Below are 9997 nucleotides of genomic sequence, written 5' to 3'. Positions count from 1 at the left end.
TATGTTATTTCATTTCATTTTATAAGAACTCTTATGCGAGAGGATTAGATTAAGAATTTTAAAGGGTTCCACAAGTCGCTTGCGCATCCCATTGCACGCCCTCCCCGCTGGACAATGTTATCTTTAGATCTTGGCAAATGACTATGGAACCCCTTTATTTTTCTGTTCAAATTAATTTAAGAGTTACTGATTTAATTTTTTATTTTCTTTGGTTTTTTTTCATTCAAGAATTTACATAATCGAGGGGTGGAATTGACTGGCCCTCTAAACTCACGGACGAGTTCTGATTGGCTCAGGCAGAATGTTAAGGGTGCTACAGTAGCCGAAATTTGCTTATCATCTAACACTGCAGCATTAATTAATGTTACTTTTGTATCATATTCCCTATATCTTGTAATGTAAAGTGTATATATGTAATTTCAAAAAGTTTCGGAGCTGTAAGACCTTTTCTTTGGTCCTAGCTCGACAAAATAAACGGAGCAAAAAAAAAAATCCCGTTTCTGTTGCTTATGTCGATATGTGTATAAATAGCCTATATGCCACCGTTCGGACTTTAACATTAGAGTTTCTATGCGACCCGTATTGCCCTCTGGTGGTTTCGTTTCCAAACACAATGATGTTAACGCCATCTATTGTTTTCGTTTATCACTAAGACCGTCAGTATCTTGAGCTTCGATAGTCGACACTCGACAGACTCGCTCTCTTCCGTGGTTGGGTCGACGACTTGCGTCGCTCTGTTGGGAAAAGTTAATTAACCCAGCATGACTATTGCGTTGACATTTTTTTGAAACATATGACGTGTGGTGGATATTGGAACCATTAATCTTGATTGTTAAATACTTATAAGGGATATGTGGCAATCATTTAAAATTTATAAAAATGGTGAGTTAGAGTACGTTTATAATATATTTTTTTGAAGTATAAATTGTTTTATTTAATTAATTAAATAAATTAGGTTAGAGATAAGTCGAAGAAATTGAGCCCTAAAGTGGAAGAGTGGACAGTGCAGAATGTTGGTCAGTGGTTGGAAAAAAATGGATTTAAGAAATACAAACACCTTTTCTGCGAAATCCATGAAATTGATGGTATGGCTTTATTAGCCACCAATGAAAATGATCTCAGAGCCCCACCTCTTGAAATTAAGGTATTATTGTGGAAATAATAGAGTGCTGTCATAAGCGCCGGTGTGACGTCACCCATGCTGTTTTCCCATAAAGAAAAAACGGTAACTGTCATGGCCGCCCATTGCTAAAGGCAGACTCGTGACGTTTAACCTTGGATCTGACGTCACAACTGACAGCACTCTATAAAGCAAAGCGCGGGTCACGTGATTCCCCTATAAGTTGACTTTCCTTATGAACTCCAGGTTTGGAGTTGGTAAGGAAAGTCAACTTGTAGGGGAACCGCGTGACATAAAGTCCCCGTTTTTTATTTTTTATGTCTCATTATAATTAAAGGTATTTGGAGACATCAAAAGGTTGTCCTACGCTATACGTGAACTACAGCACAAGAGTCAAATTAATCTTTCACCGTCTATGACGTACACTGTAGATGGGCCAATAGTATCACACCATCATACACACACTTACAAGAAAAGATCAAAAAATTACAATAGCGATTCGTCAGATTATGGCACTAGTGATGGAAGTTTCGAAGATAGTCATAGTTCTGGCAAACATAAAGAGGTGTGAACTGGCGTATAAGTTTATAAAATAAGAGGTTGCACTCTTCCCTCTCTAGTCCTAAATTTATAGGAAAGATGGCGATGTTTACCGCGACGTGGCGCCATCTTTTGTACCATTTTAGAAACTATTATTTTAATGTTAAAATTAATTATATATTATTTTAATATTTATTTATTTATTTAAGCTGAAGCCGGAAGTATGGAAAACATGTGTGGCCATGTTATATTTTATCAGTGTGACATGGATTACGGCAATCGTCATGGTTATAGTTCATGACCGGGTACCGGATATGAGGACATATCCGCCATTACCAGATATATTTCTGGATAATGTACCACTCATTTCATGGGCTTTCGCCATGTGCGAATTATCAGGATTGGTCTTGTTTCTCGTTTGGGTCGCCATTCTTGTTCTACATAAACACAGGTTTATTACATTGGTTTTAGTTCCAATATTAGCGTAGTTTTTACTTGTACTGGGTAGTATTGTACTATTTTTACTTAGTTGGCACGAATCCCCGCATTTAGACTTTGCTCTTTTCAAAATTGACAGATAAGTTTCTCTAATCTCGCGTATCCTTGTGCTAAACTGTGTCAAGGGTTTCTATACATCCTAGAAATTGCTTAGATAATCATTTGGTTTCACTTTTTTTTTTTAAGTCTTAGGGGAAATTATTTAGATTATAAACTGAATTTGAATTGCAATAGTCGACAAATCATAGAGCGCGTCGAAAACACATTTTGGCCCCGCCTCCTGCATACGTTTTATACAATTTATCAGTACCCTGTTTATAATGTGATGCGCAGTAGCGTAACTTTATAAGATATGTTTTCCATAAGTATAACACTTAACTATAGAGTGCTGTCAGTTGTGACGTCAGATCCAAGGTTAAACGTCACGAGTCTGCCTTTAGCAATGGGCGGTCATGACGGTTACCGTTTTTTTTTTCTTTATGGGAAAACAGCATGGGTGACGTCACACCGGCGCTTCTGACAGCACTCTATACTTCATTACTGAGAGCTAGTTTGAGAACGACACGGGAATTGAAGTACTACACGCGGATTTGCAGTCCATCTTTCTATTTAGTCTGCATTACTATGCCTTTGAAAGCGCCCCAGTCATCAGGCGTCGCTTTACCTCGAATCTATGACCTACGTTGTCACTTCATGACAAGCTCTCAGTAACCAATGACAAAGTTATGGAACATATCTTACGAACAGTACTTATACTCTAATTTTATAGTACTTATTGTAGGCTACATTTTATTTATAGTCGTTTTCATATTTTCCATTTGTTTTTCTTTCGTTTTTTTTTCTTTCTGTAAAAGATTTATTCTTCTTCGTCGAATGTTTTCGCTTTTTGGATCAGTTTTTCTACTTAGATGCGTGACCATGCTCATTACTTCTCTATCTGTTCCTGGCAAACATTTGCAGTGCCATGCCAGAGTACGTTTAGGCCTATAACTTTCTTGTAATGATTTAAAAACACTTTTTCCTCAAAAAAAAACAGCCCTATGGAAATTGGCACGAAAAAATTGTGCAAGCATTTATTATATGGCAGGGTCAGGGAATGTCAATTCAGGGTGTTAGAACGTGCGGAGATTACATGTTCAGTGGTCATACTGTGGCCCTGACGTTGATGAATTTTTTTATCACTGAATGTAAGTGCCATATAGAAATAGTTAAAAGAAAAACGTGCGCGAACGTAAATGTGTTATATACACTTTAGATACTCCAAGACGCTTATACTTCTTGCATACTTTTACATGGGTCTTCAATCTCTTTGGAATATTCTTTATACTGGCCGCTCACGAACATTATTCCATCGATGTTTTTATCGCTTTCTACATATCAACGAGATTATTTCTATATTACCATACTCTGGCGAATAATCGAGCCCTTTTGCAAGAGGATAATAAGCGAACCAGAATATGGTTCCCGCTATTTTATTTCTTCGAATCAGGCGTTGATGGAATTGTGCCAAATGAATACGAATGGCCCCTGAAAGCCCCACAATTTCTCAAAACACTTTGTTCAAAATGGAGTTGATGAGTTAGTTAATTACCGAAGAAGAAGAAATTCTACGTATATTGGTACAAAAACATATGCTGTATTTACTCAATTATAAGACAGGGTGATCAAATCTTAAACATTTTGAACATATTTTAAACATTCCTTGATGAATATGATATTATTTATATTATTTTCTTTAAAATCATCATAAATTTTCGTCATAAATTATAATATTGTTTGTTGAAGTGGGTATCGAAAAATGTTCGTTCGTTCGTTCGTTCAACTTTCTAGTCTTACAGTTAAAACGATCACCAATTGTTCAGGATATTTCAGTGCCAGTAATTTTATAATAAAACACATTCTTTATTGATCTTTATAAAAGGTTTAGGTCAACTTTTCTTATAATTTACGAAATACAGGCAAAAAGGTTTGTTTATAAATCCACGAAAAGGTTGTTGTTAATATAGCTTCTGTGATAAAAAAAAAATATTTCCAACGCATCAAAATACATACTGCAATACAAATTTTCCAGCAGAAACAAAATTCCAGTATCTAAAATGCATAATCCATTTTTTTATTCCTTATAAAATCATTGCCATTGTTTGTTTTTGTCTTCTAATGCATATCCATTAACGATAAAAAAAAACGAACATAAAATATCCCTTTTATAAATTATTATTAAATTTTGTCTATTATAACTTTTGAAATAAATGAACGCTTTTGAATGTTGTGTGTGAAAAATGAAATAATTACTGTTTTTCGTTCCTTAGTTTTTTTTTAATTCTTTTATTACACCTAAAAAATACATATTTACAATTACAACATTATTTTTAAAATAATTCTGTTAACAAAGTGCAACATGCAGCTAATGTTTTTTTAAGAGGAAATAGGTAAGGAAAAGGAGCCTCCAGAGTCAGTTGGCTGTTGTTAAGAATCTTTTAATATTACAAGTTTATGTTGAAAAGTATCGAAGCTGCAACATAACGTTATTTAAATAGGTTAATAATGAATTTTCTGTTTTTCGTTTTTTTTTAATTCTTTTATTACACCTTAAAAATACATATTTACAATTACAACATTATTTTTAAAATAATTCTGTTAACAAAGTGCAACATGCAGCTAATGTTTTTTTTTTAAGAGGAAATAGGTAAGGAAAAGGCGCCTTCAGAGTCAGTTCGCTGTTGTTATAAGAATCTTTTAATATTACAAGTTTATGTTGAAAGTATCGAAGCTGCAACATAAATGTTGTGTGTGAAAAATGAAATAATTACTGTTTTCCTTAGTTTTTTTTAATTCTTTTATTACACCTAAAAAATACATATTTACAATTACAACATTATTTTTAAAATAATTCTGTTAACAAAGTGCAACATGCAGCTAATTGTTTTTAAGAGGAAATAGGTAAGGAAAAGGCGCCTTCAGAGTCAGTTCGCTGTTGTTATAAGAATCTTTTTAATATTACAAGTTTATGTTGAAAAGTATCGAAGCTGCAACATAACATGATTTAAATAGGTTAATAATGAATTTTCTGTTTTTCGTTTTTTTTTTAATTCTTTTATTACACCTTAAAAATACATATTTACAATTACAACATTATTTTTAAAATAATTCTGTTAACAAAGTGCAACATGCAGCTAATGTTTTTTTTAAGAGGAAATAGGTAAGGAAAAGGAGCCTCCAGAGTCAGTTCGCTGTTGTTATAAGAATCTTTTTAATATTACAAGTTTATGTTGAAAAGTATCGAAGCTGCAACATAACATGATTTAAATAGGTTAATAATGAATTTTGTGTTTTGTTTTTTTTTTGTTTTTTCGTTAAAACTGTTATGGCATAGTTTTCTTTAATTATTTTATTTATGTTTTCTTTCATAAATCAGTCCTTTCCACCGAATTCGTCTCACAATTCAATATCAATTCTTTCAGTTTATTTTCTTCAAATAATTTTTTAGTTTCGCTGCCACCTCCGATGCATTGTCCATTTATGAATACTCTCGGTACCTTTTTGGGAAAATTGTATTAAATCTTGTAAATAAACAGTTTATTATTTATTTGTTTACAGTTCTGGAGCCTGTCATGTCCCTAAGAGTGTCTTGTATCTCCGCACCATCTTGTCTGCTATCCAATTCAATTGCTTTATAAGAGACCTTCATTTTGTCGAATACCTGCAATTAAATAAAAAATGCAATGCAAAGGTATGATTAATTAATTTTTATGTAATCATTTGGAGGTTTAAAGTGTAGTGTAGGGGTATTTTTTAATGTACATTCTTTTCCTTCATTAATTAATTAATTAGTTACAAAACTTAAGTTTAAATTTAAATATTTAATCAAGGATCGGAATTACTTACTTCCTTGGCCATTTTGCAATAAGGGCAAAATGATTTTGAAAATATCACAATACAGTTTTGTTGGATTATTTGTTGAATAAATAGAACTACCGGAGAATTCGGATTTATTGGTTTTGTTCCAGCCGAACCCATTGCGAGATTCAAATTAACTAGAATCCCGCAAAAATAAATAGCAATTAATTTAGGAACAGGCATTCCAAATTTCCAATGGGGTTTCAGGCTAACTACCTTAGAAAAATGGACAACTCGGATAATAAAATGACCCACTATGTTATTTATAACGAAACTATAAGTATAAAAAAAATTATTTCGCGTCTTTTAACGACAAAACTAGCGCTAAAAATTAATTACGGTTCTCTTAGGGGTGCGTCAGTCAATGTTTAATGATTTTAAATTAGCAGTGTTGCCACTTTCCCACTTAATTTATTAAATTTCTCGCGCACACTAAACATACATATCGCCCAAAATAATTTGAAATACCTAATATAATTTTAAAACTAGCGTAACTAAAATTTAAAATACGTAGCTTATAACCGGAATTAAACTTAATTTAGATTCGTTCAAAGAGATTTGTTAAAGTCAATTTATTTTCAAATAATGCGCAATTTTTTTAACATCATTTATAGCCACTTGGGCTACAGAGATTTGTCCGACAGCGCTGCTCGAATCGGATGGTGTGACCGTACACTTGTGACGTAATAGGTTGGCTCGTTTCGTCATAATTGCGCGGTTAGAGTTTTACATTTACGTATCCTTCCTTCCAAGGTGAGCCGCTTGCTAGAGAAGAACGTGGTCAACGTAAACTTGAACTTCCCCATTAGGCGTCAAAGTTCATTCCAATTAAAAGGTGATTCTCTTTATTTATACTATCTTTCCTTTATCCTTCATAAACTATTATTCTTCTAAATAACTTAAAAGAGCAGGAAAAAAAGAATTTAAAGTTATTGCGTGAGTAAGCCTACTATTAGACACCGGCAATGTGGCAAGGCCCCTCTTTTTCTATAAATTTTTCCGCCATAAATATAGAAAACGGTAAAGAGAACAAAGTCTAATTATAGATTCTGCGTTTTATATATATATATAAGTGGTCTAAGGCTTATAATTCTTACCAGTAAAAATAATTGTATATAAAAATGATATGTAGATAACGTAGTCCGTGTGTTCAGTTTAGCCTTAGTTTGACCTTGATACTAAATAACCTTTAAATGCTATTGACCCCTGATAGGGTCTACAGACCATATTTAAAGTTAATTAGTTATTATTACGCTCCAGAATTTGAAATGGCACCTCCAGCATATTCAGATTTGGGAAAACAAGCCAAAGACTTGTTTAACAAAAACTATCGTATGTTTTATTAAATTTCCCCTTAAAACCATTAATATTGAGTTAAATTTAAACCTGATTAAATTGCTGCATGGTAGATTTTGGTTTGGTGAAGTTGGATTGCAAAACTAAGACCCCTACTGGAGTTGAGTTTGCAGTTAGCGGAACTTCGCACAACGACACAGGGCGTGTCAATGGATCTCTTGAGACTAAATACAAGATTAGTGACTATGGTACATGAACCCAGTCATTTAATATAGTTAAGAAATACGCTCTAAAAGGTGTAAAATGTTATTAGGAGTTACATTGAAGGAAAAATGGAACACTGATAACACATTAGCGACCGAAGTCTCGGTTGAAGATCAACTAGTCAAGGGTTTAAAGTTGGCATTTGACGCTACGTTCGCTCCCCAGAGCGGGTGAGAAACATTTTCATTATATCTAGGCCTATTTTAAAAAACCCATCTATTGTTTTAAAAATCTGGCAAAGAACTGGGGAAGAAACTTCCACCACCAGTTCAGCCACAACTTCTTCTTCTAAACCACAAATTGATAAAAATATTCGAATTACCTACGGAGGAGGAAGAAAACAAATGAAAGAATCATTCTCTGTGACATGTGTCTTTCGTTCTAGGAAAAAAACTGGAACTGTTAAGAGTTCTTACAAACTAGATCATATCAATTTGAACACCGATGTTGATTTTGATTATGCTGGTCCTATTATCCACGGTGCTGGAGTTATCCAGTTAGTTACTTACTTTTGATATTTTAAGACTCGCATGCATCGTTAAATTCTAACATATTGCTCAAACTTAAGCTACCAGGGGTGGTTAGCCGGAGCTCAGCTTTCATTTGATACCGGTAAGAGCAAACTTACCAAGAGCAACTTTGCTGTTGGTTATCAAACACCAGAGTTTGTTCTACACACAAATGTGTAAGTTCAAGTCCCCCCCCCCTTTATCCTTAATGGACTTGCAACAATAAACCAAAAATTATGCTCAGGAATGACGGTCAAGAGTTTGGAGGGTCAGTTTACCAGAGAGTAAATGACCAACTTGAAACTGGCATTCTCCTAAATTGGACAGCTGGTAGCAACGCAACACGTTTTGGGTTGGGTTGCATTTATAAGCTCGACAAAGCTACTTCTGTTAGGGTGAGGCCCTAAATTTACTCAAAGAATCATAATCTGTCCCTGTATAATAAATAATCCATCTTGGGTACTTGTAGGCCAAAGTTAACAACTCAAGCCAAGTTGGACTTGGATTCAGCCATAAGCTAAGAGATGGTAATTATGTTTTGGGGCTGTTTCAATTTAGGCCAACAAATAGATGTAGGCCAACAAAAATTGAGGTTTTGTAAGCTGTGCTATAAAAGCACAATGTACATATATTTTTTGGGAAAGAATAGTTATAATGTACACTAGATGGGGCCCAAATCAATGCATGTTTATGCTTATGTAAAATTCGCTATTTTCTATTAGGTCACGAATTTGTAGAGCCAAATTAACATTTAAAGTCTAAATAAGTTTTAAATGCACTGAAAAAAGTTGCATGGCATATGCTGTAAATGGGATATGTCCCCGCCCTTTTATGTAACACACTTATGTAGGGTCACCAATCAATATATTTTATGACTTTGCTTCTTTTATATAAACTTCAAGATAATAGCTAGCCATAACAATTTTATCTCACTTCATATATTAGAAAAGCCAAAAATTAAGGGCTGCGTGTGTACATCTAACTTAATCTTGGAATATATCCAAAAACGCTTCGCTTCTGCTTACAACAAAAAGAATATGCACCTTAATTTATCCAATTTACACAGGGCAATGGGGAATGGATATTTTAACTTGTTCCAAAATGTTTTTACGTCTGTGTAATTATTTCTGTTCTCACCCTTCCTTTTCTCTCCCTTCATCCATTTCCTTTAAAAATCAAAAGGAGTTTCACTGACATTGTCAGCCATTATCGAAGGCAAGAACATCAACCAAGGTGGTCATAAACTTGGTCTTGGTTTGGACATCGAAGCATAAAGAGATTCCATTTATCTCTGGAGTTCATTATTATTAGCGAAAAATAAAATTTGTCGGCTTACTTACTGTCACATATTAAAAAACAATAGGATAACAACCCCCAAAATCATACTGATCTTTATACTTCTAGTTCCTTTCTTTTGTTGTCTTTTTAATTTTCATCCTTCAATCTTCAACTCGAATGCCAATTTTATTGCTCTTATTCGTTTTCTTCCATAAAACATTTACATGTTTCAATATAAATTACCGCTGAAATGTCTGTAACGAATACAGCGAGTTTTTGTAGGTTTCAGGGATTAAATAATGAAGAAGAAAGTAGTGAAATTTAATTAGACCACGTTCAGACATAAGCTAAAATATTATTCGCAGCTATTCTATTAAGTATAAACTAAGACATCACTTTTTTGCTAAATTAATGATTTTTTTTTTCCCGGGAAGAAAGTTTGGAATTTAAAAATAAAGAAAAAGAATACTGCCAGTGTAATTTGTTAAGGCAATTTCTTTGTAGCGGTATTTAAAGAAGTTGATAAGTAAAATAATATCTATCCCTAAAGTTTCAGAGTAATGTTTTTGCTGGGTATGGTTTTGTAACCAAACCT

At 33.6% G+C, this 9997-nt stretch overlaps 3 protein-coding genes across 4 annotated transcripts; 2 read left to right on the top strand and 1 right to left on the bottom strand.

Moving 5' to 3' along the window:
- Positions 1-665: 665 nt before the first annotated feature.
- On the top strand, positions 666-4446 carry SMSr (Sphingomyelin synthase related). Its single transcript, XM_089847922.1, has 7 exons — positions 666-882; positions 956-1144; positions 1458-1685; positions 1870-2111; positions 3013-3130; positions 3195-3345; positions 3414-4446. Exons 1-7 carry the CDS (start codon positions 880-882, stop codon positions 3731-3733), a joined length of 1251 nt encoding a protein of 416 aa, XP_089704048.1. The 5' UTR covers positions 666-879; the 3' UTR covers positions 3734-4446.
- A 775-nt stretch (positions 4447-5221) lies between these two features.
- LOC149651134 (glutaredoxin-2, mitochondrial-like) lies at positions 5222-6613 on the bottom strand. 2 transcript variants are annotated; one of them, XM_089847942.1, is made up of 5 exons: positions 6395-6613; positions 6272-6329; positions 6044-6192; positions 5754-5858; positions 5222-5694 (listed from the first exon to the last, which is right to left on the bottom strand). In XM_089847942.1, exons 3-5 carry the CDS (start codon positions 6173-6175, stop codon positions 5563-5565), a joined length of 369 nt encoding a protein of 122 aa, XP_089704068.1. In that variant the 5' UTR covers positions 6176-6192; positions 6272-6329; positions 6395-6613; the 3' UTR covers positions 5222-5562. The 2 variants fall into 2 exon arrangements, with proteins under 2 accessions (XP_089704068.1, XP_089704067.1); XM_089847941.1 differs by lacking the exons at positions 6272-6329; positions 6395-6613 and having other exon boundaries at positions 6044-6265.
- Positions 6614-6748: 135 nt separating this feature from the next.
- LOC149651133 (non-selective voltage-gated ion channel VDAC2-like) lies at positions 6749-9951 on the top strand. The gene is made up of 9 exons (XM_089847939.1): positions 6749-6890; positions 7316-7387; positions 7465-7599; positions 7665-7785; positions 8001-8111; positions 8184-8300; positions 8369-8519; positions 8594-8651; positions 9307-9951. The coding sequence occupies exons 2-9, from the start codon at positions 7324-7326 to the stop codon at positions 9396-9398; spliced, it is 849 nt and encodes a 282-aa protein (XP_089704065.1). The 5' UTR covers positions 6749-6890; positions 7316-7323; the 3' UTR covers positions 9399-9951.
- Positions 9952-9997: the final 46 nt, after the last annotated feature.

The sequence above is a fragment of the Phalangium opilio genome, unplaced genomic scaffold, assembly GCF_054372755.1.
Source record: "Phalangium opilio isolate 3A_F unplaced genomic scaffold, DU_Popi_V2 ptg000082l_1, whole genome shotgun sequence".
NCBI classification, from domain to species: Eukaryota; Metazoa; Arthropoda; class Arachnida; order Opiliones; family Phalangiidae; genus Phalangium; species Phalangium opilio.
The sequence above is the reverse complement of the archived record's forward strand: the minus strand, read 5'-3'. Positions and strand labels throughout refer to the sequence as shown.

Bases quoted from the DNA above. Each gene is read 5' to 3' on its own strand.
- SMSr (XM_089847922.1), top strand. The intron at 1,145-1,457 runs GTATTATTGTGG...TTATAATTAAAG, and splicing joins CCCCACCTCTTGAAATTAAG to GTATTTGGAGACATCAAAAG. The intron at 3,131-3,194 runs GTACGTTTAGGC...AAAAAAAAACAG, and splicing joins ATTTGCAGTGCCATGCCAGA to CCCTATGGAAATTGGCACGA.
- LOC149651133 (XM_089847939.1), top strand. From the start codon at position 7,324: ATGGCACCTCCAGCATATTCAGATTTGGGAAAACAAGCCAAAGACTTG. The intron at 8,112-8,183 runs GTTAGTTACTTA...CTCAAACTTAAG, and splicing joins CACGGTGCTGGAGTTATCCA to CTACCAGGGGTGGTTAGCCG. The intron at 8,520-8,593 runs GTGAGGCCCTAA...GGGTACTTGTAG, and splicing joins ACAAAGCTACTTCTGTTAGG to GCCAAAGTTAACAACTCAAG.
- LOC149651134 (XM_089847941.1), bottom strand. From the start codon at position 6,238: ATGCCTGTTCCTAAATTAATTGCTATTTATTTTTGCGGGATTCTAGTT. The intron at 5,859-6,043 runs GTAAGTAATTCC...ATTTAATTGCAG, and splicing joins ATTGCAAAATGGCCAAGGAA to GTATTCGACAAAATGAAGGT. The intron at 5,695-5,753 runs GTAAACAAATAA...TTTCCCAAAAAG, and splicing joins ACATGACAGGCTCCAGAACT to GTACCGAGAGTATTCATAAA.